The sequence below is a fragment of the Nicotiana sylvestris genome, chromosome 3, assembly GCF_000393655.2.
Source record: "Nicotiana sylvestris chromosome 3, ASM39365v2, whole genome shotgun sequence".
In the NCBI taxonomy this organism is placed as follows: Eukaryota; Viridiplantae; Streptophyta; class Magnoliopsida; order Solanales; family Solanaceae; genus Nicotiana; species Nicotiana sylvestris.
In genome coordinates, this window is record NC_091059.1 from 51,030,010 (window position 1) to 51,048,237 (window position 18,228).

Sequence of the window (18,228 nt, forward strand, 5' to 3'; positions counted from 1 at the left end):
ATAGAACGTGACTCGGCAATACCCCTGGAAGATGTGGAGCTCACCAACCAAAAGTTGATATCTGGAGGCAGCCTACAGTGGATGGTCCTCACCTTACCTATTTACACCTGCTTGGCATGAAACACAACGCCCTAAAAAAAGAGACGTCAGTACGAATAAAATACCGAGTATGTAAGGCAGAAATGAAATGTAATAATTATAAGATACTATCTCGGGGAGAGATAAGAGTCAACTTATAACTTCTGACTTGCCGCTGAGGACATGTAGAATAAAACCTATTCGTATATATAAATAAAACTACAATATAGTAGTTTTGATAATATCATTCACGTGGCGTTAACTACCCAAATGATCAGTGGTAACTGCCCGATCGGCCGTAGCACAGTGGTAAATGCATGACTGGCCGATCGGCCGTAGCTCGGTGGTAAACGTGTAACTGCCCAACCGGGCGTAGCTCGATAGTAAATAAATATGCATGATTTCCCAACCGGTGGCAAATAATGATACATAACTACCCAACCGACCATAGCACGGTGGTAAATGCATGAAGATGCATGTATCACTATATTATAAACATTAACATCTTTATCAAATACCTCAATAGGGAACTAGTACTGCCGCCACTCAGTATAAAATTTGAGAGGGAGTTAAAAGAAACCGCCATACGAAGAAGTGAGCGTGCAATCAAGAATGACTTATATAATAACAATTTTCAATTATTTCACTCAAAACTACACTCTATACCGATAAAAAGATTAACACCCTATCCCTTCCTGTACCAGAAGTATAACCAGTTTGGTTGCTGCAAAATTAACATATAGAAAAAGAAAGCTAGATGAAGATGCAACTCCTGTACGGACCTCTTTAGCAAGAAATAAAAAATTTACAAGGAAAATGGTTTCTATATAGGTTAATTGTCCCAATATACAACAACAACAACAACAACCCAGTATAATCTCACTTAGTGGGGTCTGGGGAGGGTAGTGTGTACGCAGACCTTAATTGTCCCAATATAAAGGTAAGTTATTTTCCGTTCTACTCCTACAAACATATGAGCATTGATTGTCTTTCTGCAACTAACAATTGTCTCCGAGTAGCACCCACCCACCATGTCTCATCCTCACCTCTATTTCATTACCAACTTAATATCCAACCAAACATCCTAGATTTAGAAATATTTTCCAGAGCTTAAACAAAAAAATCAGTTTACGTCATCAAATAATATAACGACACTAGCAGCGCCAAGAATTATTTGACTAATTCAGCAAGAAATCCAACAACTAGTTGCTTCTCAAATTAGCAGCCAACATTAATTATTCCTTAACTGCTAAGAGTAGAACTACTTATAGAATAACATTACGTTTACGTATCGTTACTTGGATCATACCAAAAGAAAGAGGGGATAACCTTTACATACCTGAGTCGATTCTCTTGAGAAAGATTACACCATACTCCCTTAATATTGCAAAATCTTACGTTAATTAAGGTGCTCTGAAATCCTGGGTCGTGAAGCGTTGAAGACGCTATAGAATGTCATACGTTTGAATTCATCCAAATCCTTGAATTTCTCACGTTATCAGATATATGAATGGCATGGATATGTGATTCTTTTGTTTCCTTAAGACATGTGATTTTCTTTGTAAAAAGTTGTATTATTTAAGTCATGGGACAAGTTGCTACCTAGACTAAGGACTTAAGAGTCATTCCTAGGATTTGGGTGGTGCTGCCACGTGGTGGTGATGGTGGTGGGGGGTATTCTTAATCTTATCTTATAATTTATCAATTAATTAGGTAATGTTCTGTTATTCGATAATTAACTAATTACCCACATAATTAAGAATTATATCAAATTACTTAAAATACTACTTATTTTTAATATTCTTTATATATACCCTACTATCATGGTAATGTGATATCATATAAAGTTATTTTTTTCAAACTGTTCTACAAAAATTCCACTCAAAATTCCATATATATATATATATATCAAGGTTGTTAAACTTACGGGGTCTTATAATGATATAGTCACAAATCTTTTATAACCTCATGAATAGTCTTAATCTATTCAAGATCATATGAATTACTACGAATTATCTTAATATTAAAGTACAGAATGTAACACCATCCTTCCGAGGTCAGGTGATTACCCATATTACTTTGGGCCCAGTGTACATAGGCACTCCGATTGGTGCTTGGTTGGGATATGTGGACTGTTTCAGGCATATGGGTTGTGATGTGAGGTATTAAGAGTGAGTTTTTAGCATGTGTTTACATTGTAACCTTATGCAGTAGCTCTTATATAACCATTGACTGATATACATCATGCTATATGTAGGAATTGAAGTATTTGACTTTTTATTTGATATCTTTATCTGACAAGCATGCCTTTTTATTTATCTCTATTTATTTATTTTCTTTCCGTACAGATGTTGGTGTTCCGTTGAGTCTATTTACTCTTGATACATCCTCGTGATGATATGACACAAGGTTTTGGATGTTTGTGAGATATTTGTAATCTTGTTAGATGCAATCCAAGACTTATGTATTTATGATGTTGATTTAAGACTTAATTTACTTTCATATTTACATCATGATTATGTTAATGACTTAATAATATAATTTTATAATTGTTTTCGAGTGTTGGCTTGTCCAGCAAGAGGGTAGGCACTATCACGATTTTTAATGGGACTTTGAGTCGTGACAAGTTAGTATCAGAGGACTTGGTTCTAAGGGTCTCATATGTTAGGAGCAGGCCTAGTAGAGTCTTGTGAATCAATACAGATACGACAATATTTACATGTGAGAGGCTATAGTATTTTAGGAACATTTCCCTTTCTTGATTCCTTATTGTGCATTAATTATTTTCTATGTCTAAATCTTTCTCTTATATTCTCTTATAGATAGTGAGAATGCGTGCTTCAGAAGCAGCAAGTGAGAGAGAGGTAGTACCACCGGCTTTACCCAGGAGGGTAATGGCTTGGGATAGGGCCAAGGCTCCCATTAGGGGTCACACAATCATAGCTAAAGGTGGAGCATCCACCAGAGCCCGCGGCTGCACCAGGGCAGTTTCAGCAGACCCACCTGCGTATCAAGTGGAGGATCATATTATTGATAATCAGGTTAAGGCTCTAGTACCCACGCAACATCCAAAGGGTTTTTGTTGCTGCACTGACATTCTAGAAGGCTATGGCTAAGATGGTCAGTTTTATTGATGCATTGACACAAGATGGAACAGGTCTAGTGGACCCAACCATATCTAAGTGGAAGGGGAGCTCAAGTATTTGTCACTCGTATTCCGAAGCAGGCTGCGGTGATGTTCTAGCCCCGGGAAAATTCCTTACTATCAGTGAGCAACCCATTATAGCAGCTAGACCAATGGTTATGCATGCTATGCCTGCGTAGGAGTTGAAGAAGATGTACAGGTTTCAGATGCTACATCATCCTCACTTTGATGGTGGTTTTTAGGAGGATGCACATGATGTTCTATTTGGTAAAGTCTAATGTGGTGGACTTCACTACATTTCATCTTAGAGAGTCCGCCAAGAGATGGTGGTAGACCTATGAGCTGGGCAGGCCAGTGGGTTCAACTCCTCTTTCTTGGACTTAGTTCAAGCAGTTGTTTCATTAGTGGTACATCCCACTTACCAGGAGGGATGAGGTAAGTTTAAGCATCTTCAGTAGGATCGCATGTTTGTGACCATGTATGGGGCGAGATTTACAAAGTTGTCCTATTATGCAGATTTCTTGATCCCAACCGAGGCAGAGAAGCTGAGGTGATTTATTGAGGGATTGACTTAGGGCATTAGGGTTTCTATGGCTTCAGAGTCAGAGATTGGGACTAAATTTCTATCAGGCCATGGCGATAGCATAGAGGATCGAGCTTATTCGTAGTTAGGAGCGATAGGCCATGAAGAGGGATAAGAGGCCTTATTGTTCTAGTAGTTTAAGTGGCACCTCATCTGGGGGGGGGGGTTAGACGTTATTTTGGTAGAGTCCATCATGGTAGGCCAACTTATTCTCCATAACATGTAGCTCCTGGTGTAGTGACTCGACCATCTTTCAACACTCTGATTCCAACATCTTTTAGTTCTCTCCCGGTGAGGACATATCATGATCCGTTTGTTTAGTGTTCTTAGAGTAGATATTCGAGTCATCAAATACAGATTCAGGTTCAGTAGCCTCGGTCAGCTAAGGGTTATTATAAGTGTGAAGAGTTTGACCATGTGAGGAGTATTTCCCTAAACTTCCTAGAGTTCCAGCTCTGCAGAGTTCTTAGTTAGTGATTCCCACACAAATTTATCCATCCCTTTCGCAACCGTTTAGAGGGGGAGGACATGCAGCGAGAGGTCATCTTAGAGGAGGGGACTAAGTTAGTGGAGGTTATACTGGTGGCAATCAAAATCATTCTATTCTTTCTGAGTTGACCCGAGGAATTAGCCTCAGATACTATGATCACATGTATGGTTTCATTCCATCTTAGAGATAATTCTATGTTGTTTGATCCGGGATGTACCTATTAATATACGTCATCATATTTTTCTTCATGTTTTGATATGCCTCATAATTCTCTTGATATTCCTATTCATGCATCTATATCTGTTGGTGATTCTATTGTGTTTATCGATCTTGTGTGGTTAACATTGGGGGTTATAAGACTAAGTTTGATATTCTATTGCTGAATATGGTAGATTTGAGGTGATTTTCGGTATGTATTTCCTATCTCCATACCATGCTATTCTTGATTATTTTGGTAAGATTATGATATTGGATATACCGGGATTACCATGGTTGGAATGGAAGGGTTCTCTTCATCATACCCCTAGTAGGGTAATCTCATTTCTGAAGGCTCAGCGGATGATTGAGAAGGGATGTTTGTTGTGTGTAGCTTTTGTTATAGATTCTATTGCTGAGATTCATACTTTTGATTCAGTTCCATTAGTGAGTTTTCAAATGTATTTCCTGCAGACCTACCTAGCACGTCACCCAATAGAGATATTGATTTTGGTAATAATTTGGGATCGGTCACTCAACCCATATCTATTCCCTGATACCGTATAGCTCTAGCTAAGTTGAAAGTATTGAAGGAGCAGTTGCAAGAGTTGTTAGATAAGGGAATCATCACACCAAGTGTTTCCCTTTGTGGTGTGCCAGTGTTGTTTGTGAAGAAGAATGATGGTTCCATGAGGGTGTACATTGCTTATAGGTAGTGGAACAAGGTCACTATCAATAACAATTATCCCTCGCCTCATATTGGTGATTTGTTTGATTAGCCTCAGTGTGTGGATATTCTCGAAGATTGATCTGAGGTAAGGCTATCATCAATTGAAGTTTAGGGCTTTAGAAATCCCTAAGACAACTTTCAAGACTCGTTATGGATATTATGAGTTCTTGCTGATGTTTTTTTTGGTTTGACTAATGCTCTGGCAACTTTCATACAGTTGATGAACAATGTATTCTAGCCATATTTGGATTCATTTTGTTCATTGATAATATACTGGTATATACCCATAGTGGAGAGGAACATGAGCAGCATTTGAGGATTGTTCTTCAGACTCTGAGGGAGAAGAAATTTTATGCTAAGTTCTCCAAGTGCGAGTTTGGCGGGATGACATAACATTCTTAGGTCATGTGGTGTCTAGTGATGGTATCAAGATTGATCTGAAGAAGATTGAGGAGGTTTAGTGTTGGCCTTCATATACTACTACTATGGAGATTAGGAGTTTCTTGGGTTTGGCAGGCTACTATCGCCGTTCCATAGAGGTGTTTTCATGCAGCTCCATTGACCTGGTTGACTCAAAATGGAACTCTGCACAGATGGTTTGATGAGTTTGAGAAGAGCTTTTAGAAGCTCAAGAATGCTTTGACCACAACTCTAGTTTTGGTATTTACCTCAAGATTTGGGATCTATACTGTCTAATCTGATGGTTCGCGTATTGACCTTGGTTTTGTATTGATGTTGGACGGTAGGGTGGTAGCCTGCGTTATGCTAATTGAAGCCCCATGAGAAGAATTATTCAGTTCATGATTTGGAGTTAGTAGCTATTATGCATGCACTCAAGATTTGGAGGCATTACTTATATGTTGTGCCATATTAGTTTTATACTGATAATTGAAGTCTTCAACACATGTTCAAGTAGAAGCATTTGAATTTGATCCTCAGTTGCTTGTCTTTAAAGATACAGTGTTTCAAGGTGGTGCTAAGGAGGTAGTAATTGTAGATGACGGTGTATTGCAACTTCAAGGTCAAATTTGTGTTCCTAATGTTTATTGTTTGAGGGAGTTGATTTTTGAAAATTCTCATAGCTCGAGGTATTCTATTCATTCAAGTGCTATTAAGATGTATCGTGATTTGAAGAAGCAATATTGGTGGTCGAGGATGAAGACGGACATTGCTGGACATGTCACATGGTGTTTGAATTGTAAGCAGGTCAAGTATGAACATCCGAACTAGGCGGTTTCCTTTAAAGGCTAGTTATTCTGCAGTGGAAGTGGGAACTTATCATTATGGACTTTGTGGTAGAATTGCCAATCTTGATTAAGTTTGAAGCTATTTGGTTTATTGTGGATAAAATGAACAAGTCTGTGTATTTCATTTCGGTTATGACTTCTTACACTTCACAGAAGTTACTTTAGATATACATTAGAGAAATTTTCCATTTGTATGGCATCCCTATTTCTATCATTTTAGACCTGCATACTCATTTCATGTTGCACTTTTAGAGAGCTGTTCAGCAAGAATTGGCTACGCAGGTGGAGCTTAGTACTATATCTTACCCACAGACGAATGGCAGTTCGAGCAAAACATTTAAGTCCTTCAGGATATGGTGAGACTTGTTTTATTGATTTCAAAGGCTATTGGGATCCGTTTCTACCATTGGTGGAGTTTTTTCCACAAACAACTATCAGTCCAGTATTTATATGGTTCCATATAAGGCTTTATATGGTAGATGGTGTCGTTCTCCTATTGGCTGGTTGGAGCCGGGGAGCTAGGTTGTTGCGCACAAATTTGGTTTGTGATGCTATAGTAAAAGTAAATTTGATTTAGGAGTGGGTTTGTACAACACAGTATAGACAGAAGAGTTATGCAGATAGGAAGGTTCGTAATGTGGTTTTCATGGAAGGTGAAAAAGTTCTTCTTAGAGTTTCACCTATGAAGAGCGTGATGAGATTTGGGAAGACAGGCAAGTTGATCCCTAGGTGCATTTGAGGTTATAGAGATAGTTGGCGAGGTTCTTATAAGCTTATTTTGCCACCCAACTTATCTAGAGTTCATCATGTATTTCTTGTTTCCATGTTTCAGAAGTATTATGAAGATAAGTCACATGTGTTCGATTTCAGTTCAGTATAGTTAGATGAGAATCTAGCTTATGAAGAAGAGCTAGTGGCCATTTTAAATAGTTAGGTTCAGAAGTTTAGACAAAGAAGATTACGCATCGGCGCTGGTCGAACGGAGTGATCAACCACTCAAAGAAGCAAATTGGGAGACCGGACATGTCGTATGGAGAAAATATCATCATATTTTTGGCATTTAAGGTATTATTCTAAACCCGTTCAAGGACGAATGTTTTTTTAAAAGGTGGAGAATTTAACGATTTGGCCGATCTTTTTGAGTATTAAAACCACATTCCCCTATTTGATACTTTTTGCAATTTCTTTTGATATTTTATAACTTGCGGGGATGGATGGATTGGTTTGGGAGTGAATTGGAACACTTGTTCCTTTTTCTGAAGCATTAAATGTTAAGAGTTGACCAAGGTTTGACTATTGAGCAATCGACTTCGAAATGGAAATTTTATTGTTGCATAGGTTTGAACGGTGATTTTGAACTTGGGAGTATGTTCGATTTTTTTTGGATGTTCCTAGAAGATTTTGGCTCTATTTGCTGAAAATTGGTAATTTGAAGAATTGGTGAGTTCATAGGGTTGACCGAAAACTAACTTTGATGATATCAGACTCTAATTGATGTTCTAGGATTAAGAGTAGGTATGAGATGTTGAAATGTTCTTTTGTACAATGTTTGGTTATCATCTGGAATGTCTAAGTATTATTTAGGCACATTTGGCAATGTTGGGAAGTTTGAAAGTTATGGCATGGAATTAATCTTCAATTCTTGCTTTTGTTGTTATTTTTGATGTTTCAAGCCTTGGGATAGGTTTGTATAAGGTATACAGACTTGTTGGCATGATTGGATGGGATCCCGGGAGGCTCGGTTGAGTTTCGCAGTGGTTTTAGACCAGTTTGAATCATATTGAGGTTGCTAGTATTGTAGGTATCTGATGCACCGCACCTGCGATGGTTGGTGCATATGTGCGATAATATGGTGATGACTACGCATAGGCGAAGGGAGGACAGGCCAGGGCAAGTCATAGCAGCGGAAAGTTTGTCGCACATGCGGGTCCACATTTGGCTAAAGGAGAGTCGCAAATGTGAATGTTGGTCAGGGCTGGGGAGGTTGCACCTGCGGCAGTGTTGATCACACCCATGAGTCCGCATTTGTGGAGTTTGGTCGCGATGCGAAAGTTGTTCTAGTGTTGGAGGCTCGCAGATGCACATGATGAAGTTGAGAAGTAGGGCTCCCATCTGCGACTAAGTGTCCGCAGATGCAAGAATACCTAATATGGTGTTATATGTCAAGCTTTGGTTCATTTTTACAATTTTTGAGTTTTGGAGCTCGCCAAGAGGCGATTTTTTAGTAGATTTTTACTATAATTTTGAGTGTATGTAGTTTCTACTTGGAATTGATTATATATATTGATTCCCCATTGATAAAATTTCAAAGTGAAATTTGGGGTTTACATCATAGCCTCATGAAATAACTCTTAAATAACTTTTGACTGATATACACCGTGCTATATGTAGGAATTAAAGTATTTGAATTTATCTTTGATATCTATCCGGATATGGTCATAACCTAGCTACGCTTATACGCTCGTTACCTTACATATATGCGGAACCTAAATAAATCAACAAGTAGCAAATAGATCACTTATAGGGAGAATCCACTCTTACAACGATAGATAAGAGATTTACCTCTTCATGGATAGCTTCAATCAACAACAACCGCCTTTCCTATAAAATCCACCTCCAACCAATTTGATTATAGTCAAATATAACTTAAATGATTCGATACAAGCTTTAGGAATTGATTTCATATAAAAAAGATTTAATCTTTAACCCACATAAAAAAGTCAATCAAAAGTCAGCCTTTGCGTCTGGTTCGGATTCCGAAATTGATCATTGATATAGACTGCCCATAACACTCCAAGTCGAAATATCTAAGTAGGTTACGAATCAGATCCCAATTTCATATTCAAAATCTTCAAAATTACTTTCTTAGGTTGTGGACAAAAAACTCAATTCACTTGTTCAAATCCATGTTTGATATTAAATCTAGTGATAATTTCACATATAAACCATAGATATAGGTTTGCATCACTTACCCCAAGCTTGTGGGTAAAACACAAGTCTCAAACTTCTTAATATGAGCTCTAAAAGTTGGAAAAAGATAAAAATCACAAAACAGGCTTTAAATAGTCCCAAAAGAAAAGCTGCCCATCGACCACAAAATCAATTATGCAGCTCGCAGAACCATTTTGTGGTCTACAGAAGCATCGTTAAATTACCCAAAACTTCAATTACCTATGGATCACAAATCTGAACCGCAATCCGTAGATCTGGTCGCGGATCAGACCTGTCAGTTGTCAATTTCTACAAACTCTCTCCTAATGCACCAAAACTCACCCCAGCCCGTGGGGACCATATCCAATTGGAGTCTAATAACATCAAACTTAACTCTTAGTCAAATTTAAGAACTCTCCAATTTTTCAAATTGACAATTTTCAACAAATAGAGTCAAACTCTTCTAGGAACATCCAAAACCAAATCTGAACATATACGCAAGTCAAAAATCATCATATGAACCTGTTGAAACCATAAAATCACTAATCTGAGGTCGTTTACTCAAAAGCTAAACCTTGATCTACTCTTACAACTTAAGGCTTATAAAATGAAGCTAAGTGTTCTAATTTATTACCAAACCTTTCTAGAGAGTTACACCAACCATCCCTACAAGTCAAACAGGGGAACAAGGCTCTAATACTCAAAATGACCGGCTACATCATTACATTCTCCCCCTCTTTAACAAACATGCATCCTCGAATGTGTTTAGAAATGTACATGGACTTCCAAAAAAGGTGAGCATATCTGCTCTGCATGTCTCGCTCAGTTTCCCAAGTTGTTTCCTCGACCGATTAACGTCTCTACTGGACCTTCACTTATCAATCTCTTTCGACCTCAGTTTGCGAACCTGCTTATCCAAATTGACCACTAGCTCTTTTTCATAAGCTTGATTCTCATCTAATTGTACTGAGCTGAATTCCAACACAGGTGACTTGTCTTCATAATACTTCCAAAGCATGGAGACATGAAATACTAAATAAACTCCGGACGAACTGGGTGGCAAATCAAGTCTATAAGCTACCTCGCCAACTCTCTCTAAAACCTAGAATGGGCCAATATACATAGGTCTCAACTTGATTTTCTTCCCAAATCTCATCACATCCTTTATAGACGATACCCGTAGAAGTACATTTCCACCTTCCATCAAAGCCACATCACTCACCTTCCTGTCAGTATAAGTCTTCTGCTTGGATTGTGTTGTATGAAGACGCTCTTGAATAAAAGTCACCTTATCTAATGCATTATGAATTAAATATGTACCCAAACATCTAGCTTTACCAGGCTCAAACCAACCGATATAAGAACGATATTGTCTATCATATAAAACCTTGTATAAATCCATCTGAATGTGGAATGATAAATATTGTTGTTAGCAAACTCTGCAATTGTAGAAGCTGGTCCCAACGACCTCCTAAGTCAATCACATAATCCCTCAACATATCCTCTAGGATCCGAATAGCTCACTCGGACTGACCATCTGTTTGTGGGTTAAAAGCTATGCTAAGCTCCACCTGTGCACCCAACCTCGCTGGAAAACTATCCAAAAATGAGAAGTGAAATGAGTACCATAATCCATTATGATTGAAATAAGCAAATCATGCAAACGAACAATCTCTCAGATGTATATTTTAGCCAACTTTTATGAAGTGTACGAAATCATCACCGTAATGAAATGTACAGACTTGGTCAATCTATCCACAATGACCCAAATAATACCAAACCTCCTCAAAGTCTGTGGAAATCCTAACATAAAGTCCATAGTAATGTGCTCCCACTTTCGCTCTGGTATCACCAACCTCTAAGTCAAAACACCTGATTTCTGATATTCATACTTCACCTACTTGTACTTTAGGCATCATGCAACATGCCCAACAATTTCCTTCTTCATTCTCTCCACCAATAATGTTGTATTAAGTCACTATAACTCTTTGTTACACCTAGTGAATAGAATACCTCGATCTATGAAAGAACTCTACTAGTCTCAGAAATATCCAACCTCACAAATTTGTAGCCATAGCCTAAACATCCATAGCCAAAGGCCTCTCTCCATGACTGGAATAAATGCCAAACTCTCCTTGGTCTTCACCTTTCTACTCAAAGTGTTTGGTACCACATTTGCCTTACCATATGATATAAGATAGTAATATCATAATCCTTAAGTAACTCAAGCGAATCTCTGCCTCAAATTCAAATCTTTTTTCTTGAATTTCTAGGCAGCTCAACAAAGTCACAATCAAAAATAAGTACCCACTACCCAGGATAGATGATTTATTTGATCAATTACAGGACACCAAGTACTTCTCCAAAATTTATTTACGGTCTGAGTATCATCAATTAAAGATCAGGGAGCAGGATATTCCAAAAACAGCTTTCAAGAACCGGTATGGGCAATTTGAATTTCTGGTAATGTCTTTTGGGCTAACAAATGCCCCGACAGCTTTCATGGATCTTATGAATTGAGACTTTAAGCCTTTTCTTGACTCCTTTGTCATAGTATTCATTGACGATATTCTTGTATATTTACGAAGTTGAGAGGACCATGCCGACCATCTCAGGGCAGTCTTGTAGGCTCTTCATCAGCACCAGTTGTATGCGAAGTTTTGGAAATATGAATTTTGGCTTGAATCTGTTACATTCTTGGGTCATGTCGTCTTTAGAGAAGGAATTATGGTTGATTCTCAAAAGATTGCAGTGATGAAGAATTGGCCTAGGCCTACAACTCCAACAGAGATTTGCAGTTTCTTGGGCTTTGCAAGGTATTACAGGAAGTTTATGGAGGGGTTCTCTACTATTGCCTCTCCATTTACTAAATTGACGCATAAAGCGATATAGATGGATTTATAAAAGGAGCTTCCAGGAGTTGAAATTAAGATTGACTACAGTGCCAGTGTTAACCCTGCCAAATGGTACAGATGGATTTGTGGTATATTGTGATGCTTCAAGGATCGGGCTTGGGTGTGTATTAATGCAACATGAATTGAATTTGAGGTAGAGAAGATGGTTAGAGTTACTCAAAGACTACAACATCGATATTCTGTATCACTTGGGAAAAGCCAATGTTGTGGCGGATGCTCTTAGCCAGAAATATATGGGTAGCTTGGCTCACTTGGAGGCATATCAAAGGCCATTGGACGGGGAGGTTCATCGGTTTGCTAGCCTGGGAGTTCGTCTTGCAGACTCTAGTGAAGGCGAGTTGATTGTACAAAATAGAGTTGAATCATCGCTTGTGAAGGAGGTCAAGGAGAAACAACACGACGATCCATTATTGTTACAACTGAAGGATGGGATTCATAAACATAAGACTGTATCTTTTTCTCTTGGCATTGATGATGGTACACTACCGTACCAAGGGCGACTATGTGTTCTAAATATAGATGGTCTTCGAGAAAGAATCATGGCTGAAGCTCACACTTCTAGGTATTCCGTGCACCCAGGTTCTACAAAGATGTATCATGATATCAAGGAAGTCTATTGGTGAAACGACATGAAGAGGAATATAGCAGACTTTGTGGCAAAATGTCCAAACTGTCAGCAAGTGAAGGCCGAACATCAAAGGGCCGGTGGGTTGGCACATAACATAGAAATTCTAATGTGGAAGTGGAAAATGATTAATATGGATTTTGTGGTAAGGCTACTGCATACTCCATGCAAGTTTGACTCAATTTGAGTGATTGTGGACCGACTCACGAAATCAACAAACTTTTTGCTAGTTAAATCTACCAACACAACGGAAAAATATGCTCAGTTGTATATCAAGGAAATAGTGAGGTTACATGGCACATCAGCATATATCATTTCAGATTGAGGAGCATAGTTCATAGCTAACTTTAAGAAGAAATTTCATCAAGGATTGGGTACTCAAGTAAATCTTAGTTCAACCTTCCACCCACAGATTGACGAGCAGGTAGAGCGGACTATTCAGACACTTGAGGATATGTTACGTGCTTGCTTTCTTAAATTCAAAGGTAGCTGGGATGACTATTTACCACTCACAGAATTTTATTACAACAACAATTATCATGCTAGTATTCAGATGGCACCATTCGAGGCGTTATATGGTAGGAGATGTAGATGTCCCATTGGGTAGTTCGAGATTTGGGAAGATGAGTTGATATGACCAGACCTTGTGCATCAAGCTATGGAAAAGGTTAATATCATTAAGGAGCGGTTGAAAACTGCTCAGAGTTGTCAAATGTCCTATTCGAATGATCGTCGCAGAGAATTGGAGTTTAAAGAAGATGATTGGGTATTCTTGAAGGTTTCCCCCATGAAGGGTATAATGCGGTTTGAAAAGAAAGGGAAATTGAGTCCGAGGTATGTCGGGCCATATAGAATCATTCAAAGGATTGGTTAGGTGGCGTACAAGATTGATCTACCACCTAAGATATCATTAGCGCACCCAGTATTCCATGTGTCTATGTTGAAGAAGGTAGTTGGAGATCCATCGACTATTGTGGCAGTTGAGACTATTGAGGCTAATAAGGAACTGTCATATGAAGAAATTCGAGTTGTTATTCTTGATAGGCAAATCCGGAAGTTGAGGAATAAAGAAATTACCTCCATAAAGGTGTTATGGCAAAACCAGTAGGTTGAAGAGGCTACTTGGGAGGCCGAAGGAGTGATAAAAAAGAAGTATCCTTACTTGTTTGAATAGTTGTGTAATCCTTTTTATGAAATTATCACCTATGATTTTTGTATCACTTGTTAAGTTAATGTAAAGGTATTCCTTTTGATTATATGTTGTTCATGAGGCCACACCTGGTGTTGTTTTGTGTTACGTTACATCATTGGATAATATAAATGTTGTTAGGATGTGTTTCTAGAAATCTCTGACAGGTGGATAGGCCTAGTTACAAAGGAAACTCTAGCAAAAGTTTTGGAAATTTTGGGAATTAGTCATAAATTTGGGGTTGTTGGTGTGTAGTGTGGTAGTCAATTTGCAGCGGATGCTAATAATGAACTTTGACCCTCATTCGAGGACGAATGATATTAAGTGGGGGAGGATGTAAGGCCCCATAAAATTTTACCTAAAAAACTCGGAATTTTGTGGTGCCGAGATAGGCTTATGTGTTAAAGATTATAGAGATTCTTCACAGTGAGCTGGCTCACTGAAGAGCGGACTTTTTAGGCTTAGCAGTGTGTTGGTGAGCTGAAGAAATTTTTTAGAAGTGCAGGGTGTTTTGTGCGGCCGATTCTGCAACCGCAGAACTGATCTGCGGACCGCATAACTGCTGCAGAGTGAAGTAGAATTTTGAGCTAATTTTTGGAACAACATGTGGTCCATTATGCGGTCGCATAATCATTTTGCGGTCCGCATAATCCATCGCAAATCCCACATAAAAATTCTCGGAAGGATATTCCGCAGCGTATTATGCGACTGCAGAACTGGTCTGCGGACCGCAGATCGGTTGTAGAGTAAGGCAGAAAAAGCTAGTCCCAGAGGGCCATTATGCTGCCCATTTTGCAGAACACAGAAGCATTATGCGATCGCATATGCGACTGCAGATCTGTGTCGGGGCTCCAATTTTTCTAATTTTTGAACCTGACTCCATCTTAATATAACTCCCTTGGGGATCATTTTAGAAGGCAATGCCTTATATTTCTAGAGAAATAATACCATAGAATGAGAAGGGGAGTCCCTAAACTCATCACTCATCAATTCTTTCTCAAAGTTGAGGAATTTATTAGAAACATTCTCTAGGTCTTCAGAATCTATATTCTAGCCCTTAATTTCAAAAATTAACTAGAAGTGGGTAATTAGTAAGATAGTTCATGGGGATGAGAGTTGTTTGTCTTACATGCATATGTGATAAAAGAGTGTAGGAAGATTGTGGGGTAAAAATGGTAAAGAATGGGTATTGGAATGATGAAACCTTGAAACCTTAATACATACTTAGTGTTTGATAAAATACTCAAGTGAGCATGATCGTTTTCCTAATTTTTGGTTCAATTTGTTATATTGCTAAAATAGATTGAAGTTGCTAAAGAATTTTGGAAAATTGTAGGATTAAAGAAGCTCAATTGAGGTATGTTGGCTAAACCCCTTCTTCTTAGAATTGAATCCCATGGTGTTCATATAATTGGTGTATGTCTCAAATTGATTGCTAAAGAATTTGCTATTCCGAATATGCTTGGGTTGAAAAATATATGTGTAATGTGTATTCCAAATGCTTTCATCATGTTATCTTATCATTTGAGGATATGTTCAAATATGGAATATGTGTTAAAAATGTAAGTACTTCAAGTCAAGTTCGAATGAAAGTTGTTTTGCCAAATTGTATGAAAAGTCTCTATATTCCTAAGACTCCCAATTGCTCATATATGTTTAAAGTCTTGAATGGGAAGCCTTGTTGTTGTTGTTGATGAAAATGATATTTGAATATGGAAAGGGAACATGAATTATGAAATACGACCAAGTGCCAATAATGACTTTATAATTGTGGCCACTAGTGCCAATGAATTGAAAAGATGTGAAAGAAGAATGAAGTGAGATGATTGATAGAAAAAGGTAATGTCTTGGGTTAGACGGCCTAGCTGATCAGGCTATAATCGTATGCCATGCCAAACACATGGTGGTAATTGTGCTGGAAATTGAAATTGGAAAATAAAGTCGGAATCGTGATTTTGGTGGATGTCTCAAATGAGACGACCTAGCCGATCGGGTCGTTATCGGACTATGTATAAAAATATGGTGGTGTTGTGATTGATTGTATATTGGTACTAAAGATCTCCCAATCTAAAATTATGGAAATCTACTTGAAAGCTTATGTGGTTTTTAACTTGATGTTGGTAATGTTTGAGGTTTCTATTGATTTCATGATTATCCTCTTAGTATTGTTGTTCATTCTACTGAGACAGTGTTTAGTTATACATACTTGTACTATTCGACGGTACTAACGTCCCTTTTGTCGGGGGCACTGCATCTTTAAATGGATACAAGTGGTTTCATAGTAGGCAGTGTTGATTAACGATAGTGGTACACCCTCTTCCCAGCAGATTTGTTGAGCCCCACTTCATCTCGTGGTCATGTACTGTATCTTTTGTTCATATTATTATCATGTTTTGAGGTATAGTCGGAGCCTTGTTGCCGACACTATTATTATACTCTTTTGTATCTTTCAGAGGCTTCGTAAATACAATGTGGTTTGTATATGGCTGCTAGAAAAGTCAAACGAGTTATGTTGTGTTTGAATCATCTATTCCACTTCAACCTATGAAGGTGTGTGTATTTTGAGATATTAACTAATGAATTATCTAATGAAAATGACTTGGTATTGTATGCATGATCTCCCTATTATATAATTAATGAAAATATGTCTTCTCCTTATTCATGAGTGAGTTTGGGCAGAAAGAATCTAATAGGCTAGCTCAGTCGTGTTCACTCAGTCGAGCGCCGGTCACGCTCCCCGAGTTTGGGGAGTGACAAGAGAGAAATGAGAGCGTGTAGGAGTGGCAGAGGCGAGGGAATGGGATTAGGGTTATGGTTTTTGGGTAATAAAATAGAAGTGTTATTATGGAATGTTCTGCAAGTAGGGCGGGTTAAAATTCGGGTCCCGACCGGGTTCGGGAAAGAGGGGTCATTTGGATTGGGTTCAAGGTCATTTGGCCAGTGATTTGGACCTATTTTGGTCCTAAAAGTGGCTTAAATTTTGGCCGGAATTAAAAAAATAGAAATTAAAGAAAAATAAATTAATAAAATAGCTAATAAGTATATACAAATGTGAGTGAGCTTGCAAGCTTCTCTCTACTTTTTCAGTATTTTCATGGAACTTTGAGAACAACCTTTAATGGCTGCCATCACCTCTCCCCAGCTTTTGACTGTGGGAGAGCAGAAGCTTATTCCTAATGCAACAAGCTTTAGCCTCAATCCAAATCAATCATCCGCAATGCGTTTAGAAATCAATGAACATGTCCCAAAATATTCCATTAATCAATCAGCTGTAGCGACAAATCCAAATGACGGGATTCATTTTGGACAATCCCAAATAGCGCACAAAATTGACCATCTGGCTACTGATGTTGTGGATCATCAGTGATCCAATTGAATCAACACCAACGACAAGTGAATTATGAAGGTCAACATACTGCTACCAACACCTCAAATCCACACTTCATCAATCCAAATAATGCAACAAATTCAAATGATGCGACTGTGGAATTGAACACTCCAGATAGTCAACAAAATGTGCAAGCCAAAGTGATATCCCCATTGGGAGACCATAACAATCCTCATGATGTCTAGGGTCATTGGAAGTTTAATCGTCATATAGTTCTAGACTACTCCAACATTCTGAAGCCTACAACTCTCAATGCACCCACGCACATAAAGGAAACTGTTCAAGCTAATGTCGAGCCAATCTCTATGCGACATGTTACTTTTCTACATGGTGAACCATTCGTAAAATTCACAGAAGCAGAGGTGGAGCGTATGAACATAATTGAAGGTTTGCAATATGCTGTAGTCTGCAAATTCTCGTATGGATGTCCAGATTTACAAGAAATTCAGAGAATTCATCCTTTCCAATGTAGAATCAAAGGTGAATGTGACATTGTATTTCTTAGAGATAGGCATGTACTAATTCGACAGACTTTATGGTGCTAAACTAATCAGTGCTAGTAATGGGACTGTGTCACAACCCCAGTTCGTCCTCCGTGAACTGTCGTGAAGGCACCTAGTCTTTATGACTAGGTAAGCCTAACAAGTGCGGAAATAAAATTGAAACTTGAGGAAATATAAATAAAGGAAAACCAAGAATAACCAAAAAGGGA

The 18,228-nt window shown here is 38.3% G+C and overlaps 1 protein-coding gene across 1 annotated transcript; it reads left to right on the top strand.

Annotated features, from left to right (window-relative positions):
- The first annotated feature begins 12,126 nt into the window (after positions 1–12,126).
- Positions 12,127–12,937, top strand: LOC138887340 (uncharacterized). Its single transcript, XM_070169075.1, has 3 exons — positions 12,127–12,215; positions 12,307–12,382; positions 12,452–12,937. Exons 1-3 carry the CDS (start codon positions 12,127–12,129, stop codon positions 12,935–12,937), a joined length of 651 nt encoding a protein of 216 aa, XP_070025176.1.
- The last annotated feature ends 5,291 nt before the right edge of the window (positions 12,938–18,228 follow it).

What these genes read in the sequence shown, in the direction of transcription:
- LOC138887340 (XM_070169075.1), top strand. Translation starts at nt 12,127, where the DNA reads ATGGTTGATTCTCAAAAGATTGCAGTGATGAAGAATTGGCCTAGGCCT. An exon ending in AGTTTCTTGGGCTTTGCAAG is followed by an intron (nt 12,216 to 12,306) that starts GTATTACAGGAA and finishes GATTTATAAAAG; the next exon opens with GAGCTTCCAGGAGTTGAAAT. An exon ending in ATGGTACAGATGGATTTGTG is followed by an intron (nt 12,383 to 12,451) that starts GTATATTGTGAT and finishes AATTTGAGGTAG; the next exon opens with AGAAGATGGTTAGAGTTACT.